This window comes from Aplysia californica, unplaced genomic scaffold (assembly GCF_000002075.1).
Source record: "Aplysia californica isolate F4 #8 unplaced genomic scaffold, AplCal3.0 scaffold00749, whole genome shotgun sequence".
Lineage (NCBI taxonomy): Eukaryota > Metazoa > Mollusca > Gastropoda > Aplysiida > Aplysiidae > Aplysia > Aplysia californica.
The window spans coordinates 40748-68519 of NW_004798019.1; the positions used below are offsets into that span (position 1 = coordinate 40748).

The 27772-nt window shown below is 39.8% G+C and overlaps 1 protein-coding gene across 1 annotated transcript; it reads right to left on the bottom strand.

Moving 5' to 3' along the window:
- Positions 1-876: 876 nt before the first annotated feature.
- Positions 877-27554, bottom strand: LOC101855525 (cyclin-L1). The gene is made up of 9 exons (XM_005109106.3): positions 27313-27554; positions 21164-21238; positions 19922-20031; positions 6170-6290; positions 5319-5588; positions 4834-4954; positions 4121-4331; positions 2825-2962; positions 877-1986 (listed from the first exon to the last, which is right to left on the bottom strand). The coding sequence occupies exons 1-9, from the start codon at positions 27517-27519 to the stop codon at positions 1632-1634; spliced, it is 1608 nt and encodes a 535-aa protein (XP_005109163.1). The 5' UTR covers positions 27520-27554; the 3' UTR covers positions 877-1631.
- Positions 27555-27772: the final 218 nt, after the last annotated feature.

Sequence of the window (27772 nt, forward strand, 5' to 3'; positions counted from 1 at the left end):
ATGCGCAAACTGTTGGAAATGTTCTAACTTTATTTCAATCGGGGTGTCCGACCAGTCACTCTTACTCTCAGCCTCGCGGTCGGGCCCTAGGTCTAAATTCTAGATTTTCTCCGTCTGATCAATCGGAATCGCCCCAAACTCTTCCTACAACGTTTTCATCAAAATCTGAGCCATCTGATTTGTCACATGCTCGTTTTTGCTCAAATCCATCGTTATTTCCGTTTTCGAACTCAATCGTGTCGCTTTTCAACAAGTCGAGACACTTTCGAAGTGTCGGTAACGCGATCGCACTTCGATCAGCTCTAATACTAAAACTACTAGCCCGAAAAATTTCGTTTCGGTATCAAACGAAAGAAGAAACTTTTTGCTATACTATGCAAATCAAAATCCCGGTCCCAGAGTCTCGTCAAGGCGAGACTTTCGTTTCTAAAGACGCTGGGTCGGCGCGGGCGGTTCCGGGCCAGTCAGGGTGGAGCGCGTAAGGGAATTCCCGGGCGATCCCGGGCGAGTTAGGGTGTAATGTGTTAAAAAACTGAGTGGAAGTGTGGACAAGGAGGGATTTTAAAAAGCTCACACAAAGATGTTCAGTCCGAAATAAGGTCCAGGGCAGCCTTTTACAGACGTATCTCAGAAAAATGCTACTAGACCAAAGTAATTTGGAACATGCTGTAGAAAAAAGAAATCATATTTTTTTCTCTTTACCACTTTACCGCCTCATCTCACCGATCAGCCATGTTTACAATTCAGTTTCTTTGGATTTTCCCCAAAATGCCTTTGCCTTAGATGGCAAGAGTTTTTACTATTTCAGCCTTGTGATGGCAAAGTGTTCTAAAAAAATCATGAAAGTAGAAAATGAAAAGTCTTCTCAAGACAGCATACATGTCATATGTCTTTAATGTCCCCAAATGCACAGGTTACATACATCATCATACACACACACACACATGAAAGTACAACTATTCAATTTCAAACACACCCATAACTATTTCTGCATCACGAGACGTCTCCGCCATCTGGTCAACATGTACACATTCTGTCACCGTCCTGAGTCAGTATTGCAAATAATGGTGTACATTTATCAAAATCTTCCTACATCACAGTTATTTCCAATGGCTTACAAAACAACGCTATGTAACTACTCTCACGAGAGCTTCTTACTCACATACCACTCCACTTGGCTTTGTAAAAAATTTTGTTAGCAGCAAAAAATTCTAATTCTAATTCTAAGTCTAATTCCCCCCCCCCCCCTACTTCCTTTGGTTCAGACAACACAGTCCACCATCTTTCAACTCTCAAACATGCATTATACATGGCAGTACTTTTATGAGGATGTTTTCTAGAGATCTGGTAAAAATTCCATCAATGTTTTACATCACCGGTCGGAATGTTACAAGAAGTGAACACTTATGTCCATATAGAGGATGCATAAACATTACACACTAGAACCTATTAGTTAAGTGCAACCTGATGCCAGTTCACTGCTAAACAATAGCAGACATATGAGAAAAAGAAATTCCAATGAGAGGCAACACAGTCTAGCTGAAATGAATACTGAAGTTCCAAAGTAAGGAGTCATCCTAACATACAAAGACCTCTTGCACACAATGCCCGTCATCTAACAAGAAAACAAGTTAACGTCTATGCTTATCTATCTTGTCTCGTATAGGGCTGTCTCGGTGCCCGTTGCTACGGTGCTTCCTGGAGCGGTGCCGGTCCTTCTCTGGGGTGTAGGACCTACGGTCTCTGTAGTCCCTGTCCTTGTAGTAGTCTCCCCTGTCTTTGTGGTCCTTCTCCCGGTAGTAGTCGCGGTCCTTGTAGTCCTTCTCCCGGAAGCCGTCCTTTTCTTTGTAGTCTCTTCCGTTGTCTTTGTAGTAGTCCCGGCCATCTTTGTACTCGTCTCGACGGGACTTCTTGGATAGCTTCGCAGATCGGACAGGAGAGCGAGGTGAATGCGAGTGGGAGCGAGACCTTGAGCGTGATCTGTACCTGGCAAAGAGAAAAAATACATCATACCACTGTCAATAGATCAAGAAAAACCTTCCATAAATACCAAAACAAATTCAAAACACTCATCTACACATCCCCAGAAACAAAGTGTGCTGGCGTCCCCAGTGTAGCTGTCAGGCTCCTCGCTGCAGCATGCAAAAGACTCCAGATTGATTCCTGGACACGGGTGAATTTTATCGAGCGTCTCCACATCTCAGAAAAGATGTTACCTCTCCGCCCAGGTTGGCCCTGATCAAAGCAGCCCGCCCTCTGAATGATTAAGTTGTGTCGATGGCGGTATCACAAAAATTCTGCACAACATACTAATGTTACCCATCCATCACAACACACTCAATGAGGCCAAGTATTATAAAATCAGAAAGCAGTAATGCTATGGTGATGTTTAAAAAAGACAAAAAACATTGTTCAACAACAGACACTTAGTTCAATTTATCATGAAAATAATTCTTGCTACTGGCATTCAATTCAAACCTTTAAGAATTTAAAAATTTGCTCCTAAATTTGACGAACATAGAGAAAAACAAAACAATTTTCAATTGTCCACTAGCAAAACCGTAACTCCATATCTCTGGAGGGGGTTTTCCCACTATGCCAGAGCCTTCTCTTGTCAAAACCCGAGAGCGACATACACATCACTACACTGGTCATTCATTCAAAACAAATGAACCTATTGAGGAATTTGCCAGTGCCCCTGTCAGCCGATCAGTAGTTCCGACCCAAAGCCTCTGGGAGCAGCTTGCCAGAAATAACGAGCTAAAGCACTGCGCCCCCTCAACAGACACCACAACAACGGTCCAAAGCCTCCTACAACACTCACTTCTTTTTGTGCTTCTCCCTGCCAAACGCTTCCAACTTTTTTGGTTTTCTGTTGCCTGGGGAACGTTTTCGCTTCTTGCTGCTTGGAGAATCAGACCTTGGACTGCGGCTACGATGGCTCAAGTGACTACCAGATGACCTGAAACGGGACAATTCAACAGAGTTCAACACAAATGTCAGAAACATGTTGGGCAAACTAAACAACACATAATGACTACTGATATCACACAAACATAAACTCAAACTAAAGACAACCACTTTTATAGAGGACATATGGCTAACAAGTTGTGTCTGTTTTTTCTACATCAGGATGTAATCTGGAAATTCCATTTCCTATCCACAAACAAAAATCTGCTGCCATGTTTCAAGTTTTGCTTATAAAACTGTCAGACAAAACCTGCTCTAACAAGCACCTTCCTAAACGAAGAACTACTTTCCACTTCCCCTTCGAATTCTGTTGTATATTTGGTCGCTTTTAAGCACAAGGGGGCTATTCCGAAAAATGCTATTTTGAGAAAATCGAAAGCAAAGTGTTTGCCCCTTGTTCAGTTTCTGTAAAAGACAAGTAGAGTTTTCTCTATAACCAAACAAATATACACACCAATGGAACCGAACTTCTCCAATAGGTAAGACAATGTCCACTTCTGGAAACCCCTAAAATCTGGGCTAGCCCCCTTGTCCGAGAATGGGTCTCAAATCAGAATCTTAAAAAAGGAGGAACTTTCCGCGTGATCACGACATAAGACCATTTTCGCGAGACCCATTATTATTATACTGTTTAACCCTAGAATACAAAGCAAGGTTATTTCATACCAATTTGAGGGTTTGGAAGATAATTTCAAGCTAGAGTCTCTTAACAAACGTTTACAATCTTGATTATGTACAGAAAGTGGTGGTTTAGCGGAAGAAATGGCGGTAGTGGAAATCCGTTAAATAGCTGAATATTGAGGCCCACGCCTTAAAAGCGACCACTTTATAGTGACACTATCCAAGATGTCCACCTGTTTGAAACAAGCAATTTTCTCCCTTACAAATCAATAGTAAATAGTTCACAAAGAACAAAAGACTGCATGCAAACCATGCACCCTAATTTGCAATACCCCTTACTTTTCCTTCGTAAAATGAAACATCCAGAACGACCTCGAGGAAAAAAACACTGGATATTATGTTTTTATCACCAACCAAGCACACTTTTTCAAGGAAATTACTTCTACAGATGTTTTGTCTTGAGATTTCTTTACAGAACTATCTTTCAGTCAGACACAAAGAGCTTGCCCATGGATAAATCAGGTCTTACCCAGAGGCCCCACTTCGATCACTGCCGTCGCTGTGATCTCTACTCCTCTTTTTGCCAGACAGGACTTGGTGGTCATTGCCCTGCCCTGACTTGCTGCTGCCGTGCTCGCTGTTGTCAGACCGCTTGGCCATGTCTGCATCTGCTTTTTCCTTCTCCTTCTTTATGGAGGCCAGTAAGCTGGTAGGATTGGGACTGATCACCTTTGGAGAATCTGGGAGGGGAAAACCAAGTAAATCAATAAGAATTATGAATTCACTCAATAAAGAAGCCACATCTGTTGCTTGAGCGCAAGCCTCCCTGCGTCCCAAGAGGATAATGCAGTTTTACCACAAGGATATTTTTAATCTTACATTTCAACCAAGGGATATGGAAACTATATCTTATTTTTAATTCAAAAAGTGTGGTTTGTTTGCCAAGATCAGCCAGTAAATATCTAAGCAACAGAGTATAATCCACAGGTTTCTCACACCAGTCAAAACAATGCACTGTTTGTAAAACAATGAAATACTAAGCTTTTTGCTTTTCCTGATAATGCATAAACCTACATGTTATCTGCCATAGGCTTATTTCTTCATAGTTTCCTAAATTACCAGTCCTTTTTTTGCATCAAAACAATGCAGAAGTTTGTAAACATGTAAAAAAGTGGTTTACAGGAGGAGGGTCCGTATCAGAGCCTTAACTTAACAAACTCCTTATAAATCAAAAGCACTCACTTTGGCGCGAAGAAGAATTAGGGGTGTCCACATCTGACAGAATGCCTCGGGCTTTTGACTTTGCTGCCTGCTGCTTCTTTTTCAACTCTTCCACCGTCCTCTCCAGACTCTCATAGTTGGGCTGAAAAACCAAGTATAGAACAGTGTATTAGAACAGTGGCAAAACACGAGAGACAACTGTCAGGGCACCTATATTGGAAAAATAAAACAGGACCTAGCTCCTTGCGCATCAAAAGATAATGAGAATTGACATTTATCTAAACCATCAAATTTTCCCAAAAACATTTTTACTTTCTACAAGGCACTTTCTTAGGCAAAGCCAAGAACAGGGTTGATACACAAGACACCACATGGAAACATCTATGCAACAGTGGGCTCATTTAAAAAAAAAAAAAAACAAGAACAACATGAGTTGTGCCTAGTTCTAAAATTGCTAAAGTGGAGGAAGCCTTCATTACTTGGTTTTCTTTTGACGGGATATTTACCTTAGGACGTGCGTAGAGCTGAAGGATGGACAAACATATTTGCTGGATTTCATCCTCGGTCACTCTGAAGAGCCAGAACCAAGGGGGGCTGTTGGGCAATGGAATCTGACACTGTCGTGCAGCCAGGTAAATGCAAGCACAAGCAATAGACTCGGGCTGAAAGCGCATGAAGACATCGGAGCGCAGGCTGTCATTCATGAAGTTCCAAGCGGACTGGACCAGCTGCCGTTTCCCGGTGCTACCAAGCACCTCCAGGTACATCACAATGATCTGAAAAGAACATCAAATCAATACATTGACCACAAGTGCATAGGTTTTTATTTCCTTGCATTTGCTGAGGCATTGGGGGGAGGGGGGTGTTGTTGTTCCAGGGAAGGAGTGTGCTGATTTAAAAGATATCTTACGAGCTAAACACAGCTTAGTCAATTAAATACTGTCCCACACTGGATGAAAAGACCATCATGATCGAACATAAGAAATAATCTAAATCTACAACAACAAAACAAAAAATGAATGGAACATATTTTAAAGATCCTCCCCACCCTGTAGATATGTTTTTATATCTGAAAAGCCAATTCATTCAATACAAAATGTAATTGATGTATGCTGGTCCCAAATCCAGTAAAGCGCAAAGGCTACATAAATAAATGTTGGATGGTATTGGTTTTGGTTATAAGAAATCTAAAGCTAATTGTATCGATATCGTCAAATAATGCGCGGGTTTGATAGCTTTTTCTCGAAAGTGCGCAGCTCTAATATTCTCCCATCGCTCCTGCCGCTCTACTTGACCACAAACAAGCAAAAATTTATTCAAATCATACAGCGTTAAAGTTTTAAAGAACAGGCCCTACCTTGTGAGGATGCTTCACATGGACACAAAATCCTAGCTCTTTGAGAACTCTCCTCTCAGCCTTGATGACTTGGTTCTTCAGGTTAATGTAATGTTGGTCTAAAGCTAGTGGGTGAATATTCCTACAAAAAGATAGAAAAAAATACAACAATAAGAAAAAGAAAAGGGGGTTTTCAAAAGTTGTATCCAACAAATATATAGTTAGAGCTAGAGGGGAAAAATAAAAGTCAAGGCTGAGGAAAAAAAGTATTGTTAATGCAACTATTTCTCTTCTTCACAAACCATGACAAATGTGCTCAGATAATCTTTTGTTTTTTAAAGAAAAGGTCAAAATTTGAGAGTTTCTTCACCAGCAATTTCACCTGTTTAATCAAAATTGATGCTGACTAAAGCAAATACATTGTAGCCAGTTTCCACATGATAATAGAAAAAGATACCAAACTGCAGCAAAGCAAACACTTGTCTATTGGCTCCCAAACAATAGGGAAAGGAAGCCTTCATATCAAAGGACATAATAGGTACTTGATAACACATGAAGTTGCAAAGTACAACATGTCCAGGCAATCATGTACATCTGAGAGGCTGGGAAAGGTTAAGACTACACGACAGCAGTCCCGTCCACAAGGCCACGTGGTTCCTGTCACACAGTCACGCCAAGTTTGTACTGTCTGTTCCAGGCTTCACACCAACATTTCCAGCAACTAGATACATACTGATGATGCCACTTGTGCATGTAAGGAATGTTTTTCCACCACTAAAAAATCTAAAATCATTAAATCTGAAAACAGAAAATGGACAGTCAGTTACGTTTACCCACTTGCATCATTTCAATAGCTAAAAGCAAGAAACAAACATATCACGAAGGAGAAAATTTCAAGTTACTTCATCAGAAATAAATCTTGAAAAAAGCAATCCAGAGTGCAACTTTCAGCCTGGCCAAACATTTTTTTCCCCGTGCACAGAGTCCCCAAGACAAAGCAATTTTTCAACTAACAGCGTAACTTTACAGAGATTTTATACGTTCAATGAACCACTCCCCAATGTGAAGGGGATAGAGAAAAATCGTCTTCAAAAAACTACAATCCACACACTATCAGCATGCTACAACAATAGCCATCTACAATTTTGCATAAATTAGCAGGAAAAATCCGTTTCATCACTTTCACATGCAGAACAAATGGACTTTATTTTTCTCGGTTGCAGGTTGGAAATTTGTTGGGGCATGCTATACACCATTTTGAGCATTGGTGGTATATTATCATATAGCTATAAGGAATTTCCGCAGCAGGTTGACTTTATCTTAGCTCAGATACGACAAAAAGACAAGTGTACACGTGTGCCGATTGCAGGCCAGAGAGAAGCACCACCAGTGTACTTTGTGCTTTCGATTATCACACCTATCAATGGGCCTACACACTGTGTATAAGCAAGTGACGCAGAGAGCGAATGAGCATCTGAAGCATGACCTTTGGTTGGCCATAGTATTGTCTCTGAGAAATCAGATCCCACAAGACCTACACATGATGGGCATGCGATGGCATGTGGTTTTTCATGACGTCACTGACATTGGTGTTTCCCACTTCTCTTGACTAGCACAGAGCACGGCACAGTGTGCTGATCAACTTTTTATTCCGTTCTCTGCCACTGTTCAGCATATTATGCAAGTTGACAAATTCGAAGGGATAGCTTAAGTGTTACTGGAAAATATAGGGAGGAGAGATAAGGTCGATAGATGTTACATAGGAAAGAAGGAGCAAATCACACAAGACCCCCCACCAACCATCCATGGAGCTTCCAGCTTACAGGTCAAATTGCAGCTACCAAATTAGGTAATAAAAGAAAAAACTTACAAGAACTGAAATTTGCTACAAGCATGTTCTTCCCAACCAACTCTACGCCGTCGACAATCATCGTTGAGAAACCCACTATAAACTGAAAACACAGCCAAACCGAAGAACTTCTAGTGGAACCTGCCCCAAGGCATTCACCCATCGTTGGGGAAAAAAGTGGCCATTTTAGGTGGTCCACTTAAACTATCATTCTATCATTTTCTTTCTGGACTCAAGTTCAAACCATAATCAGGACAGGGGCTTCATGATTCTCTCCCCCCCCCCCCCCTCTTTTTTTTGGGCAATACCACGATCCAAAAAAAGTAACATATAATTTTTGTCCTATGCTTTACTTGAATCATCTTCCCGTCCAGAAATCAAGATTTCTAAAATAAGGAAACAAATTAAATATAAAACTACTTCAACTTTTACTTTCATGATATATTTGTAGCATGTCTTTTTCACTTCCCTTGTAACAAAATGCTAGATCTAAGAATGTCTTAGAAATTTGCAAGACTATCATAACAATGAAATGGAATGTGAATGTTTAGACTACACCTCGTATAATTATTTTTTTTTGGGGGGGAGAGATGATGGATTTGTATTTGTGTGTGTGTTTGAGTTGGGGAGGTAGGGGGGGGGGGGAGAACAACAGAAAAAGCACACAGTAAAACCATTTCCTTGTATAGAAAAAAGTAAGCGGGCACAATATGTTACTTTCACTTCATGGTCAATTGGTGTCCCTTACCCTCCTTAACTCTCTAAACCCCATCAGACGCTGGGACAGTCTGGCGGTAATAACCCTGTTCCACAGCGTCCGGTACTAGTGACAACTGTTTCGTTTCATTTACTGCTAGTTTTTGCTTGTTTTTCTGATCGAAGCCCGAACCATGCTTTTTTTTAAGTAATGACTATGGCTTCAGCCTTTGTTTACGACATTTAGAAGTTGGAGGCAAGCTTTTGGGTTATAATGAGACATAGTGCACCAGGCTTAGGCGACTAGAAAAAAACTCCGGGAAATGGTGAAAAAACGGGTTAAAGTAAAATGAAAACCTCATTCAACAGTTTGACAGCAGGGGTATGAAATTGACTAGTGACAAGAGGCCCAAATCGTAACAGCGCAAACCCTCAGAGCGAGAATTGTAATGGACACAATCAAAGCTAACAATAATGCTGCCACGCTCTCAACACCATGGCAATATTAAAAATATAACTGGTATCCCCTAAATATACATTCAACCTGACTTTGAAACAGTATAAATACCAGAATTCACTGTGTAAGTAAAGTTTGCCAACCATATAAAAGCTCACGGTGGGAAACATTAAACAAATTGGATACAATGGAGATTTTATAGCTATTCAAAAATGAATCTCTTACTGCTGTCTTTCAGCCACACCCCTGATCTTACGGTAGGCAAGATCTACACCTAGCCTTCTTAGAGGGTGAAAAATCTCGGATGACCTGTGTGCAAGATGCACATGCTTAAGATCCCTTGGTGGTCTAAAATCGATAAGAGTAGGCCTCCACCCACCACCCAAGCAAAATTTTAAAATTTCCTGGCATTCGTACCGACGGGGAAAAAAATTTTTTTGGGAACTAATCAAAAGACAAACAGCCATGGACTAAAGTAGAACAAAAGGGGAAGAAAAACAAAACCAATATTTTGCTCCCATTAATATTGACCATTCAAAGCACATTGCAACTCAAACCACTTACAAAAATCAGGTAAGAATTCCCTACTATTCTCCCTTTGTTTTAGTAATGGTTTTACAGCACTTACAACACAATTGAGTCATATATATAAGTAAGTGCTGAAGATTAGAGGTGTTGAGTAAATAAAATAACATACACAAAACAGGAAGAAGAGACATAAGGATGATAAGATTTTTTTACATGAAAAAAGGAGCAAACCACACCAGAGCACCCGCCACCATTCTCTTGATTTGGCTTGAGTAATAGTGAAGATAAATCACTCGACATTTCATGCAGGACAGACCAAAACAACAGAGGGAGAGAGAGAAGTTAGACCTAGAAAACCGTGCCCCTTACAACTCATCAAATCCTGGCATAAACCCAAAAGTAGGCAGAAAACATCAGCTCCAACTATGCTAGATAATACAAAAACGGTCAAAGTCTGAGCTGTTTGCCACAGGAAACCACATCATTGCAAAAGCATAAAACGGGGCTCAGAAATTTGAGAAAAGCAGAAAAAGGCAGATAGATGACACACCAAAGCAATTACCACATGTGTATTAACAACGGACCTCCATCTGCAATCATAAACAGTTAGTGCATTCATTCCTCCCCTTCATGCCAGATAGGGGGCCTCCAATGCCTTTTTTTTTAATAAAGAAAAGCGGTCAAACTACCCATATCCAAATTTTGAGAGGAGACTAGCAAAACAATAAAATTTAACACTAGGCGAATGTGTGGGAAAAAAATAATAATTTTAAAAAAGAAAAGAAAAAAAGACTTTCCTTCTACTTCAGATAATTGCATGCAACTGGTTATTTACCGAACACTATTCAATCTTTTAGTTTTAGTTAAGAGTTTTATAGCACTTGTAACAAAAATTCTAATAAGTTTAGAAGATTAGAGGTATTTCAAGAGAGTAACAAAAATAGGAGAGATCAGGACAATAGATGTTTGATAGAAAAGAAGGAGCACAAACCCCACCAGACCACCCTACAACCACCTGCCATTCAATCTTTGAACCAGTGTGTTGGAGAAGAGTGAAGCAAGCACAACATTTAGTGCATAGTAAAAGCAAAAAAGAAACAACTGGGGGTGGGTGGGTGGGTGGGTTACTTTCAATCGGGTCAGGAGGGAAAACTTATGGCTGGTGCCTCTATAAATAAATCATTGATGGTCTGGTCTGAGGGAAAACTTTTGATGCTGTAGTGAGACATAAGCCCATCATAGACGCAGTGTGGGTACATTCAATAGCACTTGTGGGAAAGCCCAAAAGAAACATTCCTGGAGGAGAGACACACACACAAGGACCCATTCCGTTTCCAAAACTTTTACTAGGCAGATCACTTCTATAACCCACAGCCACTGCCACAGAGGAAGATGTGATACAGTTTACAGTAACTGGACACTATAGAAAATACTACACCACTGTAGTAGAGAGAAGTAACCATTTCGCAAACGTAACAGCTTGCATTGATTTTGAATTACTAGAATGGAAAACAAGTATACATCATGTAAATCAATGCATAACGACATCAACCGGGACTGATCGCATACCAGTGAGGGCAACACAAAGTAAAAGGAAAATAACGTAGCTGGTACACATGCCACACCCCCCACCCCCTCCCCCAAGGTGTCAAGGCAGAAAGGGACGGACAATACAACCGCACGCTATGAATGAAAGCAAGATATGAAAATCCCCAATACCAAGTGGCCTTTTTTACAGCAATTCAATATTTCAAGCAACAACTATCATAAAAAAGCAAAAAGCGTTGAATAGATTTCAATACAAGTCTTAAAAAACAGCGGACTGAATTTGAGGAGGCAAAAGTGCAGCTGACCTGACTGACTCCCCAACCAGCGAAAGCAAGAGATGGGAGATCCAACCTCATACTTAAGTTCTGCTCGTATTTTGATTCGAGTCCAAAATAGTAATTCACTGCTTGACATGACATAAATGACTGCACAATTACACACTCACATCTATCAATTTCAAAGAACAAGATTGACATGTGAAGGAAAGACGAAAACTTTGAAAAAGTCCCTCCCCTCCACATCACCATATCTTTCCAGGATACTTCGTGCTATATTCGACTGGTCAACTGTGTCCCTTTCTTGACACTAGGCTTACCATATTCTCAAAGAGGAAACCCCAAACTTCTGGTCTTGCAAACACTTGCAACACAATAGGAGGTCGTATAAGTGCGGAAGATCAGAGGTGTTACAAAAGCATAACAAACACAAAAAAAGGAGGAAAGACAAGGACGACAGATGTTTGATAGGAAAGAAGAAGCAAACCACACCAGAGCCCCCGCCAACCACCCACACTTCTGGTTTCAATTTAATCATTCAAATTCAATATCTTGCGGACACTGTAAATCACGTTAGAACAGCTGTGCCAATGCTGTCTATTAGTGCTGGGCGGTAATCGATATTTTACCATTTGCAAGCCCTTAGCCTTAAGGGTTCAATAGTGAGCTTGAATACAACTAGAGCGCTCTCTGTTCCAAGCAAATGACACGGCTGTTTCGACTTATCTTATCGCAGACTTGCCAATCCTCCAAATTCACTTTGCTTATTTTTCAGGCTGGGGAATCATTATTTTGTTTCTTTTGAAAAAGAAATATTTCGCGACACCAAAAGCTAATTAATTTCTTATTCCAATACTCGATGGAGAAAAACAAGAGGTATCTGTAATTGCACGCGTATTCTCAACTTACGATGTGAACTCGGATTATGCGGAATCGGGCAACACAGACAAATTCTAGGCCTTCAACAAGGAGAGGCAGAGACCTGGGACAAGTTTTACGATCCGAGTAGGGCTCAACAGCTGGTTTTGAGCAATGGCGATCATGCTTACAAGAAAATAAAATGATGTGTATTTGATCGTTTTGACGTGCATTTCCGTATTGCTGGCAGTTCTGCGTACTAGGATAAGCAATTGCTTACAGGTTGACAAGTCTGCTATCGTATCCACCACCAACCCCCCTTACTATGCTGCAATTGAAAGGGACGCAACACACTGAAGTAACATCAGTGATTGGGGACAGGTGTACGTGTTGGGGGGGGGAGGCTAAAAAAAAAAAAAATTCCCGCCAAGGAGGGAAGCGCTGCAGCTTGGAACACGGCTATCAAACACAGAGAGTACAGTGTTTCTCTGAGCACTGATAATATCACTACAGCGGCTCAATCAAGGCTCCGCACCCATACGGCTTTTGAAAATGTTTTTATTGCTTTTTTAGTTTTATTGAAAAAAGACAACACAACAATGGTCTGTTGTGAAATATCTTTCCGTAAAAAAAATTCTGGGTAGGGTCCAAAGAATAAATCACGTCTTCAGAACCCCAGCAGATTAAGATTTTAGATTACATAACAACCCGACCACAGCAACTAAACATGTGCAGCGATGCACAGCATACACGTTTCTTTTTTATGTCATTTTTTACAGCAAGTTGTACGAACTTGGCAAAGAAGCAGAAATATAAATGTGCACTTTCACGACAATTGTTCTTCTACAGGTTTTTAAACGAAAAATCAGACCGGAATATTTGATAGGTCAGCAGAAATAACGGAGCAATAGCAAAAATGTACACCAGACCGCTATTAGCCTAATATCACCCGCTGTATGGTGTACCTATTTACTGGGACCGATTGTTCTGGGTAGAGTCCAGTTTACTCATAAAGATAGCAGCCTTTCAACCTGTGGACATCCTAATCTGACCTACAGTGGTTAAAGCCATCTACCTCTGCTGTTTGTTAAAACTTCTGAGAAAAATGAAGTGACATGGAAGAGATTTTCACCTCAACGCATTAACTCATTCGCTATCCACTCAACTTTTTTTTAAATAGCTGAAAATCAATGCGCCACGGTCTCGCTAACATATGATGACAAACAAACATAAGCAAAGGGTGTACATAGAGGGAAATGACAAACAAAACAATGGGTGTACATAGAAAGAAATGACAAACATTTAAGGAAAAATAGATTAGATGTATTTTTTTTCCAAACTATAGATTCTATCTCGATCTCAATAACGGAAAAGCGGATTAGGATCAAAATACCGGAAATACCGCAAAAAGCGCTAAAGTTGCATCCCTGGCTATTTATTATTTTCAGCTGGAGGAAGAATTTTTTTCGGGACGGCGAAATGAGATGGTGACTAGAGCGCAGTTCAAAGGTCTTTGGGGCCAAAAATTCAAATAAATACCAACATATTATACACTGAAAATTTCAGTATGATTTGTAGAATATATCTGTAATGTTTGTGTATTTTTCAACTTTGATTCTTGTAAGAGGCGATCATGCAACACAATTTTGCTTGGATGCAGATAAAATTTGAAAACAAAAAAAATAATCTTTGTGAAACAAAAAATGTTTGCACCTTGGCAAATGATACATCAAAATTACCATAAATGAATAGAACTGGGAAATATTGAAAAATCAGAAGTTATTTACATACAGAGTGGAACTTTTTGTGCAACTTCACCAAAAAAGGATGATTATGGGGAGAAAAAAATATTTTGACAATTTAGATCTAGATCTAGCACTGAAAAATATTGATTTCTCAATAACAGAGCAATGGCAATTTGAGTCCAGTAGTATCAATATTCTAAAGAAGAGTCCTGCATTTCTTTAGTGAGCAAAATAATGAAACACTTTGTTGTGTAAAAGTACTAAGACTGGTGTCTGGGCTATAATACGGGAATCCCGATAAAACAAAATCGCATACTTTGAAACCGCGCTTCAAAACTGAACCAAAACTTCCGATTTTCGGTGGGAAACGCTTGACCCGGAAGTCAATGTTATATTATAACCTTTATTTTAACATGGATATGTAGATTGAAACAAAAATCTAAGCTAGAATTATAGGTCCGTCCTCGAGCCGAGCCTCTGATCACAGTTCGGCGTAGGGAATTAAGGCACAAATTAACTAAAACCATATTGGGATTGCCTTACCCGTGTCGGTAGTTCATTTATCAGGACATACGACACCAAAGGCTGCGACTGTAAAGCTCTTCCCGTAATAGTTTGTGACAGACACTGGCACACTAACGCCAAGTTCCCCCCCCCCCCCCCAAAAAAAATCCTATGTGAAAATCGGCCCAAACAGGTGAAATGACATGAGAATCAAAATTGCTTGGCATCGACCATGCAAACAGCTGTTTTGATGTTTATGCAATTAGACCTTGCTTTAACCCTCAACCCCATATAATGGAATGGCATTTACTCTTATCATAGGCATTACACATGCATTCAATAAAATAGCTTACTGAATATCACAAGGAATGGTAAGTAGCCGATCAAAGACAGCAACTAGTTAAACACACAGCAGAAAGTTTGATTAAACCCCAAATTGATACAGCTTCATATAACTGAGAGCAGACAGACCTTCCATCCTGAAGGGAAAGTTACTACTTGGTGGCAATTAAATCAAAGCCTCCATAAGCAAACATGCTTGATTTTTTTTTTAGGTCATAATTAGGTTCAGTTCAACGAAATGGGTTCAGTTCAACGAAATGGAAGCTAACAGCTGTATTGTAAAAAAAATGACACCTTTAAGTAAATATCACATGCGCACTTTCGAGCCCAAATGTGGAAAAATATAATTCTACAATTAAGAGAGCCAGTACCTCCTGCTAGGGTGCCGAGGGTTATATTGACTATCAGGAAGGGAAACACATCGTGGGGATTAACGCCAAGTTCCTCTGTGTAATCACTATCAGCCCCCCCACACACAATTATTTCCAATTAAAGTAATCACTGCTCAACATTTGCTACCAATTACCATCACCAGCAATTGAATGCCACAGAGCCCCTCGGTCTGACGACAGCAGCGGGAAATCCAATTTCCTGCCATGCAACAAAAGATTTTTCTCGGCTACCCTCCAAGATACCAGATATCGAACAGTAAAGTTGAAAAAAAAAAGCGAAACATCCGAACATCCGAGACCATTCGAGCAGCAAACGAGAGATGTCGGTTGACCTGGGGCCATTTTGCACAACTGACGACAATCTTCTGTGAGAGGTTCTGGTAGCAGCCATAAGCAGAACCCTGTGCAAAGAGGATTCAAAGTTACTTGGATGAGGGAATGACCGAAAAAGGTAGACGGTGAAAAAGAAAATAACATGACCACTTAAATACTGTATATAACCAATGTTTCTGTGACTTTTCTTTCTTGGTTATAAAGAACATTTTTGAGAGATTAGAAAGGCACAAATTTCTTCAGTCTCAATAGAATGTGAAACAACCAACAGATTTTTTAAAAACCAAAAAACCCAAGATTGTTTTGTTTTAGTAAAGATTTACAGCACTCGCAACTGCATAAAAGGTCCTAAGAGCACCAAGGGGTGGATATTAACAGAAGTCCAAATGGGGAATCGGGCTTACTCTGCTCACCTCTCTAACCTCAACAGCACAAATTCTGCTTCGACTATCAAGGCACCCCGGAAATAGCAGTTCACAAGAGAATGACAAACATACAAAAAAGTAGAGGTAAATGACGAGAGTAAAGATGAGGAAAGAAAAGGCTATGTTGTTCCAGCACAGTATGAGCACATTGATAAATCAGCCAATTTACAATCTACAGTGCAACAATATGGGCGGGTGGGGATTTCCAAAAACACCACACACTAAACCGTTCTGAGGAAGCTAACTGTATGAAGGCACTATCCAAAGGTCTTTCCTTAAAGCCTCACATTGCACCTCAAAAAAATTCTGATTTGCAATAGTCGCAAAGAGTTTTCCATGTTTTCAATTTTTAAAAAGTGGAGTGGAGTACAGATAAGTGAACAAGTGAACTGATTAAAAACTCCTTACCAGGTCCTGATGATGTCTGAGGATACCTCACAGTTCAGAGTACCAGCTTTGCAAGAAATCACAAACTGCCAACCTTCGACGACAGGAGAGTAAGACATCCACCATTCCATCCAATCAATCAAAATTCAGTTTCACCACAATCTCATCCAATCAGCAGCCCACGGACCACAATCTCATCCCGTCAGCAGCATCCGGAATCTGCAGTAATGTCCATACTTCTTTCTGAAGCTCTCACCATCTGTCTTAAAATCCACATATCCTATACTATAAGAACGCAGTGATCCTTGGAGCTCACAAAGATCTAAAACAAGATGCATTGACCCAAGTTTACAAAAGGGAACACAAGGGCACAAGTTCTTAATCCTCAGGGGACCAGGGTTCACACTTTAGTTATAGTTAAAAGTTTTACGCCAATTGTAACACAATAAGGTAATATAAGTGCCGAGATTATAGAGGTGTGTAACAAGAGAGTAACAGACACAAAAAAGACGGAGAAAAGGACGATAGATCTCTGATAGGAAAGCTATCAGATGAGTGAACAGTTTCAGCGACTTTTAAATTTATCTTCCCAACGATAGTTGCGACAAATCTTGTTTCAGCATCACCGCACGACTCTTCCATAAAAATAAACGCTTAAATAATGGCGTTATTTCTTTTACTCACATATTTCTGTGATTCTACCAAACAGACAAACTAAACCGTCTTTATTTGTTAAAGTAAACAGCAGAACATTGACATAATAATGGTAATTTAGTGCTGGGAACAAATAAGACAGATGGACAGAGATACAGTGGGAAAGTAAAGAGGTAGAACCCATCAGTGACCCCCTTCAACTACCGGCAAAAACACCCTCCAGTAACAGCACGAAAATAAAGGACAATTGTCCTGTAGCCCTTATTCAGCCAGAACCTCTCCAACAAATACCTATAAGTTACAAAATTTAAAGGTAGTGGCAATAAAAAAATTTAAGCACGAAGATTCCTCAACAAACTAGCATTGCAAAAATGAACTGGCAGAACCAATAACATTATTTCCTTCCAAGTCCTAAAAATAAAAAATTACAAGTTTTAAACCAAACATTTCGAAAAAGAGAAGACCGCCATGTTAATGAGCCACTTCCTGGAGAATGAGCCAGACTCAGACACAATGCAACAACCCTCACCCCAGAATCAAGCGTCATGGTGCTATGACATTTCAAACTGAGCCGTATGACGATACATTGAAGGTTCAGTCGGAGAAGAGATGTGGTCTCGAGAGGAGGGATCCGGACTCATGAAATTTTTTTAAAATAGCCCTAATGAACACACATAAAGCTGATCCAGGGAAACAGGTTAAATTTTGGTTTCCTCAATTCAATAGAGCAGCAGCACATTTTTTCCCCAAAAAAACGGAGACACTCGTCAGCTTGGCCAGTAGCTCCGAATGGTGCTCTGACTTGGTCCAACTGAGCAGTCCACACCGCTTGGTGTCAGCTCATCCCCCTTAGAACGATCTGTAGCATAAAATGGAAGTTTAAATCACACTGTATAAAATGTGTGAACGCTTGAACTAGAACAAATCTTTTAAGACACTTATTTGATTTAAATAAATGTGTAAAAAATCTAAGCAAAAATATGGACTACACAGGTCAACATTGTGCAAAACGTAACTTTGGCTGACAGTAATATTGGTGTGTATATGCCAATCACAATTCAGACAAAGGAATTATGAAATACCAATTGCAACCTAATACCAATATACAACAAATAAAGTGGTCAGTGAAGTCTTTCATATAACACTTCATCAAGGGAAATTTGTTCAATTATAAGGCTACAGATTCATAAAGCCAATCTTCATGTTTGCTTTTATAAACCTGAAATAAAAATATTAATCTTTCTTGTGGCTCATGGTTCACAGATAGAAAAAGGTGCAGCACAATCACTTTGAACATAAATAAATTTGATGATTATATAGTATTCAGAGTAAATATGGCTTCAAACAAATGCAAAAGAAATTACATTCTGTTTCAATATTGTAAGACATAATTAACTCAAGAAACTCTCAAATGATGACCAGATCTTTCTGCCATATAGAAAGACAAATGTGGTGAACTTCCTTTCCCAAACTTTTCAATATGATCTGTTTATATACAAACCATTGTACCCAAGAAGATGGATCCAGCCTGCTGGTTGAGCAAGGAGGCGGAGGAGACAAACCATTAAGTGTGTCTATCTCCAGCTTTCCACTTCTCAAACCAAGGCCAGAAGATTATCTGTGCACATCCAGTTTGTGGTGGTGGAAGGAGAGAAAAAAACTAAATTAACACAGGGGTCCTCATTCAATACAACGCTAGTTGGACAGAAAATAGTACGTTAGAGGTGCCACCTATATTTCCAGGTATTGTAGACAGGCAAAAAAAACACAAAAAAACATCATAAACTATGATCTGGAATAAAAACTGATATAAACCAAAGTCTTATACTCTCACTCTTCCAAAATTCGTGGTAAAGTGGCACCTCGAGTTGAACACATGATGCTCCATAGTTTCCATCTTTCACAACTAGTAGCCAAGGGTGAGATCAGCTTGGGCTATTGTGTATAAAAGCAATTTAGCTCATTACTTTGTGCAAAAAAAATTCTAAAGAGCAGGATTTCAACACATATGTTCACAATTCTAGCTTTTTTTTATAAATAACATTATTGGGGTTCTCTTTTTTCTTTAAAACTTAAATGACTATGGTACATCACATTCAACATGGCTCAAAAACCTGAATACGACTAAATGACTCACATCTGCCCCCAGCCAAGCCTTCACATCTTGATATAACATAAAAAAGGACATGAACATATCGTCACGCAACTGTCCGGATGTATTAAGCCGAAAATTTTGATTTTTCTCTTTTGCAGTTTTTTTATGTGGAATCTAAAAGCATGTGTTCGAATAATATGTTGTTGAAATTTAATGCCAAAGAAAAAAAGACAAGAAAAGATACACGAACAAGTATAATATAAATGATTTTGTTTCTTTCACTTGAAAAATTTTGCATTTTGAGCTTAGAACAATTGAACAGCTTACCAACTATATACTTCTTTTAGTTACCCTACTTTATTTTTTTATTTTTTTTTACTTCGAGAATCCCTTATTCCATCATTATTTCATGTACAACAGTGTGAAAGGGGTGAGGAGAATTGATAGGCAGGGAAAAATTCACGGTAAACATCTCTGAGATGTGATTTCATTTTACTCTTTAGCTCGGAAAGCAACAAAAATGGGGATTGCTGGGGTTGTTTCAGTCTACGCCATCAGCACTGGAGTATAGAAGAGGCAAACTGGTGTCACTGTTCATATGCCGATACTAATTCTGAGCTTAACTCGAGGAATTGCATTAAAAGAATAATGAAATTTTGAGAAAATGCGACAATCTAATTCTTACCTTTTATTTCTCACTTGCTTGACGTGATGAAAGACATTGATCACATCTCTGTTTCGCTTGGGGCACTCTTCAATCTTTGAGGCTAGCATTATGCTGGCCATGGCCACAACCTGTCAACAGGTAATAAAAAGTTAAGACCAAGAACACTAAATAAGGAGATTACCATGACCAGTGCCCTGGCAAAACTTACTCTCAAGCAAGTTTTGATCAGTCGATAGTACTGAACAATAAAAAAAAATATTAATCAAAGAAAGGATTTCTACTACAACCATTATGACAAACTTTCCTTGATGGGACCCCCCCCCCCAATAAAATAGAACCACATATTGACAGAGAACGACCAATTTAACTTTATAAGCTCAAATCTGAAGAGAAGTACTTCATTTAGTCATGAAAACAAGCGAACAATGAATTGTTCCACATCAAGTGAGTGACATGTCATTCACGGTATATATAGAAATCCTTTCCTTCAAAACAACTGACATTAATTCAGGAAAATGACCATCACAACGCCTGCACTCATGTACTCAGTGTATTGAGCTAAACTGTGTGAATAACCCAGCCCATGCTCGTATTTTCTGTTATCCCAACTCACTTTGATTAAAGTTTGGTGACCCTTCTTCTACAGCAACTAGTCATGACAAACAAACAGCAAAAGACATTAAAATATAGAATGAAACTTTAATTTAAATTTTAGTCAATATTTTTCAGTCAGTCAGCTTTTTCTGGCAGGAAAAGGATGGTTTACTGATCAGTTCTAGTTCTGCCGTCTTCCCTTTTGCCTTTTGACCCAAATAACTACATCCAGATTAAATCCTCATCAATGTAATATATTATATTCTTCCTCCTGACCAAGCATTGTCTGCTCATTCATTTACTTCTCTCCTTCATTGTTAAGTTAACTATAAATCGCCATCAATGGCAGAGATCAATAATCTTGATTCAAGGTCAATTCAAAGAAAAATACAAGTTTAAAAAATCAGCGAAAAAGTGCCAGACTACGATTGTAACTTGCTCTCCAGTTGCGAGACAGTTTAATCACATAAAGACAAAAACTGAAAAACTGAGCAGAACCAAAAGCCATAGTTTTAACCCAAGGTGGATTTACATTTACAAAAAACATGATAAAATGAAAAATACAGAAGGGGCATTTTACGTTGACTATCTTCCTGGATTAATGTCAGTTGTACAATTAGTACTTTAAGAGATTGCACACACCATATACAGAATGAATCCACTTACCTCCATATTATGCTTGATGAAGGACTTTGAAAAGTAGAATCTTTGAAACACAACCTGGGCAGTTGCCATAGCCACCTGAAAGAAAATGTATAAATTTAAATATATTATAAATTGTTATATGAAGTTTTTCAAAAATAAAACTTGAGAAAATGTTCAATTGTCTGTGCATACTCAGATCAAGTCATCAGTATTGATGCACAGTCAAACACAGTTAACTCGCATTCGTCGGGGATTGAAATGCTTCATAATACGATATATAGCCTAGATCTAGATTCTAGGCTAACCTACATAAAAAACTTCAAAGCAACAAATGATAGGCCTAATTTATGGGAAAAACTGTTGGTCAGTCGGGAGAACAGAAAATTTTTTAAAAACCTTCCGGGACCAGGGTTCGTTTCCAGGCTCATAAAATAGGCTAATTGTATGACTTTAAACTTTAACTTTTGTCCTGCGCCTGTGCTGAGATGTGAATCTTAGTAACAGATTACGTTGGACGTTCTGGGCAGGCCGCCGGGGTCACTCAGTGTGTGCTGTGTTGGTGTACAGCGCATACGACGTGAAACGTGTTTTCGCTGTGAATACCGAGGGAGTGTGTTAACCAACGAAGAAAATAACGCTTTATCTTTCATAGCTTTCTATTTATAAAGTGTTACAAACACAAGAATAACTCCCTCTCATAAATAAGCTGATAAGACATTACGAGTAGTTACACCCACTCTAATAACCTTTCTAGACCCTCTTGTTATTTTGAATGACCTGCGGTTCGAAAGGTGATAACATAGGTCATGATAGGTCAATTTTCGAATGTTTGGCACTCAAATTGTTCTTTGTACCTGCACAATGGTATTCAAAATTATTAAATAAGCTTATTTTTTATCAGGCAGTATTATTCCATACAAAATCAAGCTCATTTGAAAGATTTTGTACAGAAAAAATAAGTCTTGTTTCCTGACTATCCTTTAAAGCTCCTTGTGTCTAAGTGGGTCAATTTGTTCTATAATTTCGGTAAATTTTTACTTTCACCCCCGCACACAGATGCACTGTTTCAGGGGTCAAACTGCTGTACTGTTTGCTGCAGATCACACTAAAGCCACTAAAACTGTCGCTTATCAATTATTTTCAAGACAATTTCAAATCTAACTGTAAAATATCAAATTATATGTAAAAACAGGGGGGCATGCCCCCCTGTAACCCCCCAGATGTTCTTTTACACCAGTGGGGCAGGCCCCCCTGGAACCCCCCGATTGGTCCTAGCATGTCTATCTCGGTTAAAAACAATCAAATATTTCAAAAAACTATTAATTTGCGACGGAAATGAAGTTGATATTCGTGTTCAGCGCATCAATATTTAGTAGAAAATAGACAACTGGTAGCTGAGTGTGAGACGGGAGGGAAAGTAAAAAAATAGCACAGGCGAGTCTTTTGGCTATTCTCACCCGGTGGGCGTTCACCGTTTACAGCCTAGGCCAACCAGTGAAGCGTTCACCCTGAACCACAGAATTCTACACTGTGATAACAGAATTATAGAATTCTGTACTGTGAACAAACGTTCTAGATCTATTACTCCTGTTAGTGTTAGCCTAAAAGCGTGCAATTTTGTCTGTGGGCAGTGGAGAGAGAGAAACAGAGAGAGAGAGGAGTAGGCCTAGCGCGAGAACTTCCGGGCAAAACAAAATGGCGACCCGCGTAGTTCGGCTCGATTCGGAAAGTTAAATAGCCGTAGCATCTTTGTAGACAACCAAATTAATTTAGTTTTCTTGTTTAAAATCATTTTTTAACTTTGTTTTGGTCAATTTGATCGTCCACACCGATAGAGAGCATTCAGAAAGAGACAGAGAGAGAGAGAGAGAGAGAGAGGAGGAGTAGATCTTGCGAGAACTTCCGGGCAAAACGAATGGCGACCCGAGTAGTTCGGCTCGATTCGAAAAGTGAAATAGCCATAGCATCTTTGAAGACGATCAAATAAGCTTGCTTTTGTTAGCAATGACAATGAAAAATTAAATGTTCATCCAAATTGCTTAAAAATGGGCTTAAATGAAAATAAAGTAAATTTTAAGAACTATGGTTTTTAAATTTTAAAAATCCATATAAATAAAAAAGTTATTGGGGTTTTTGTTTGCAAAATGTTGGAGGACCTTCATATAGGAAAAAATTGCCAAAATGTGGGACATGTTTTGATGTATTTTGAGAAAAAAATTCATAAGTCAGTAATGAATTGGAGCATATGAATGAAACTTGGCATCTCCCTGTGATTTTTAGTGCAGAATCTAGTTCTGCTATCACTTTTTCGATGTCTTTATTACTTTGGATCTTAAAGACTGATATTTGCGTGAAATTTGGTGAATTGCGTGACATCGTTTTTACCGCGACGCGATCGCTCCTTCTAAAACTCAGTAAAGCACTATCGGGAAATCCCGCGATGTAGTCATCGGTGACCTATTTGGTTATAGGCAGCCAATCACATGCCGCCTAGCGATCACGCGCCTCTTGCATGCCGGCACCTCGCGTTTAGAATGCGTGATCTAGTTTCCAGATCTAGTGTTTTATCAATGGATGGGTGGTAATTTTAAGTTGGTACGGAAAATCTACTAAACGCAGAGATCTGAAATTTTACAGCAATAAGGAACACATGTGGGGCGCTTGTGTGGTCTGCGATCAACCCGCAGCTCCGCTTAGTTTTCGAACCGCAGAGGAAATTCGCACAAACACGGCAATATCTTCGATTCTAGTAAGGCCACCTCTATTCTCACCCGGGATGAGAATAGTGCAGGCGAGTCTTTTGGCTATTCTCACCTGGTGCGCGTTCACCGTTATAGCCTAGATCTAGGCCAACAAATTGTGCGTTCACCCTAAACCACAGAATTCTACACTGTGATAACAGAAACATTGTAGAATTCTGTGCCGTGAACAAACGTTCCATTACAACTGTAGCCTACCAAAAACGTACAATTTTGTCTGTGGGCAGTGGAGAGAGAGAGAGAGAAAGAGAGAGAGAGAGAGGAGTAGCGTGAGAACTTCCGGTCAAAACAAAATGGCGACCCGCGTAGTTCGGCTCGATTCGAAAAGTTAAATAGCTGTAGCATCTTTGTAGACAACCAAATTAATTTACTTTTGTGTTTTAACATCATTTTTTAACTTTGTTTTGGTCAATTTGATTGTCCACACCGATAGACAGTATTCAGAAAGAGACAGAGAGAGAGAGAGAGGGGAGGAGTAGATCTTGCGAGAACTTCCGGGCAAAACAAAATGGCGACCCGCGTAGTTCGGCTCGATTCAAAAAGTGAAATAGCCATAGCATCTTTGAAAATGATCAAATTAGCTTACTTTTGTGCTATAACGTTAATTTTTTCTTGGCTTTTATCAATTTGATCATCCACACCGATAGACAGTATTCCAAAATGAGGAAAAGCAGGTCTTGTTTCGCACCGGGTGAGAATAGCCTACACTGGCAATTCTCACCCGGGGTGAGAGGTAGATCGTTTTTCTATTCTCACCCCGGATGAGAATAGCCACTTCCTTCTAGTAATCGTTCGGGATTGTACGCTGGCATGTCGTTAGTTTAACCTTTCCTCTGGTTGGTTGCAGAGTTTCATTTATTTTTGTCCAGGAGTTTTCCCGTAACTATACTTAGAAGAGAGTCACTTCTGATTCCGAGCTGCCCAAAAATTACCCCTCACGCGGAGGCCGATTTCCGGCCCAAGGCGCAGCGGGCGATTGGCATTGCTACTTTTGTGCTATAACGCAATCTTTTTTTGGCCTTTATCAATTTGATCATCCACACCGATAAACAGTATTCCAAAATGAGGAAAAACAGGTCTTGTTTCACACCCGGTGAGAATAGCCTACGCTGGCAAGTCTCACCCGGGGTGAGAGGTAGATCGTATTTCTATTCTCACCCCCGATGAGAATAGCCACTTCCATAATTTCATTTGACGAACATCTAGAGCTACCAACTTGCCATGTTTTGAATGAGACGTATGCCTCGGTTACAAACCAATGCAGGCGGTTCTAGAAGAAGGCCACAAACGCACACAAACTCTAGCAGACTGACGCACACACACACTTGAGCTATGTGAATGCGGATCCGACGCGGGACCCAAATTCAAGGGGAGATAGTGCTCGACGCGTGTGCGCCGAGCCAGGGGCTAGACTGACGCAGGACCAGAAAGCAGGCGGGGTGCTGAAATAGGCTTATCCGGTGACATAAACCCGTCCCGCCGTCCCCATGCAGGACGAGGGTTAAACGAAGACACGCGGTCCATCATTCAGCCATCAAAATTTCCAAAAGCAAAAGATAAAGATTAAGCTTGATAGATATAGAGTACATCCTGTGGTGCGATATACAGTAAGCGATCTTTTGTGGATATCTCTGGAAGTTACAGGTCGATCTTCATGATTTTTTCACCAGAAGTTAGAAAAACTTCCTCTCTATACGGTGTAGCACATTACTGTAACAGCAGTTTAAAATTTCTATATGTTGTGGTGGTGTTTGTTTGGTAACGTGTGTCTGGTTTGGTGCGCAAGGTTTCTGGTTTGGTGCAACATATCGTCTTGTTTGGTGCGCAATAGTACCATGTTTACAGCTCTAGATCTAGATCTAGATCTAGCTCTTTTCTGACACTTTTCATCTTTCTCTATCCTTGCTTTGTCTTCTTTTCCTAACAAGAAGTTCCTGTACTGACCATAATGGAAGGCCAAAGTCAATTAGGCGTGTTCTTTTTGGGAGCTGTGCGCCCCCTGACAGGAGATTTCCTTACACCGTGTGTATGTGTTTTGATAATGGATAAAAAGAAAGGTGCTGTGGACACAAGAAGGGGAAAGAAGAAAACAAGAATAAGACTATACCTAGACTAGTATTTTAGAAGGAAAAGGACAAAAAAGAAGAAGAAAAAGACGTGAAAAGAAGAAATTGAAAAAGAAAGGTGCTGTGGACACAAGGAAGTGAAAGAAGAAAACAAGAATTAGACTATACCTAGACTAGTATTCTTTAAGGAAAAGGGCAAAAAAGAAGAAGAAAAAGACATGAAAAGAAGAAATTGAACATTTTGGAGATTATATTTCCATATTAATTAATTTTGACATGAATACATTAACTTATCATCTTCCAATGGCAATATAATGCATCCAAATGGAAGGAAAACAGTCTGTTTCAGTGCACAATGCAGGTCATAGAGAAATAACTTAATAAGTAAAACAAACAAAGGGCCTAGAAGCCACACTATCAATGCCAAATAGCAAAAAAGCCGATATTGCGCACGAAACGGACTACCCAAATTTGGTCCGCTTCAGTGCGCAACCCTATCTAACACGTTCCTGGGCATTAAGAAGCAGCCTGCGATAGTATTTATCGATTCTAGTATACATTCTACGATACATTAGAGCTAGATTAGCTAGATGTGCTAAATAATCGACTACTCAAGCGCTTAGTAAATTGATCGATACCGGTTACGAAAACCATTAATATGAAGGGGCAAAACTTTCCGACACCGTAGAATCACGTGTGTTGACAGGAACCTCCAAAACGAAAGTGAAATAAGCTGCATTCTGCGCATGCTCACAGAAAATGACCTCGTTTTCGCTGTTCTTATCCAAAACAAAGCAGGAGACCGGGGGTTGCGCACCAAAACAGTAGCGCGGTGATGCGGGCCTACTCTAGATCTAGATCTAGATCTAGATCTACATATACATCCATCTTCGGTGCCATGCGGTTTGCTATATTTAGATGTAATCACATGATCGGAGGGGTATCCCTGTCTGACGTCAAACAAGATGGCCGCCTTCTTACCTAAAAAGTTTGCGTCGTTTTACGTTTAGTCACATGTTGTGCTTTTTTTTAATCTAGATTCTAGAGATCTTCACTGTAGCTTCATAGTATTTCTCACAACTAGTGAGTAGGGAGACTATCATTCTTCTACTCTGACTGTCATGGGGCCTATTCAACCTTCACCTCATATTTCATTATGTGATTCCCATATTAGTAAAGTGTTATTACCATTGACATCGTACTCCAATTGCCATGCTATTGTTAGACTAGAATTCTAGATCTAGATCTACTATGTGTATTCACTGAAAAGTGACATGTTACAGCAATAATAGACAAGGACCTCCTCCTATCCCATGGCCCATGGGCGCCATGACATTCTTCTTACCTGAGGCAGCTTGAGCAGGATTCCCGCAGTTTGAATCAGTTCACAGCCCAAAATCCTGAGGTCGATTTCCACTTCTTTGTCAAGCCCATCTTGCATCGAAGGTGTTTCTGACAATTTATCATTAGGTATGAGTACATTGTCAAGTGTAATCAAAACTCGACTGAAGTCACGTTTCATAGTCGTTGTAGTAGGTGTACCATCCGCCATGCTGAAACTCAATGTTCCTCCTTCAACATCACTGAGAACTACGCATGCGTCAAAGGTGACGTCAGAATATTCATACGCGGTAGGCCAGGGCATCTCACTCATCGGCCTCGGGCTATACGTAAGGGCCTATTTCTTTCACCGTTGCGTCGATCTCGGCCAAGATCTTTTCTAGGCCTAGGCCTAGGCCTATGGGCCAAGGCTGGGGTAGGCCTAGGCCTAAGCCTATATAAGAATCCAGATCCAGATTTTAGAT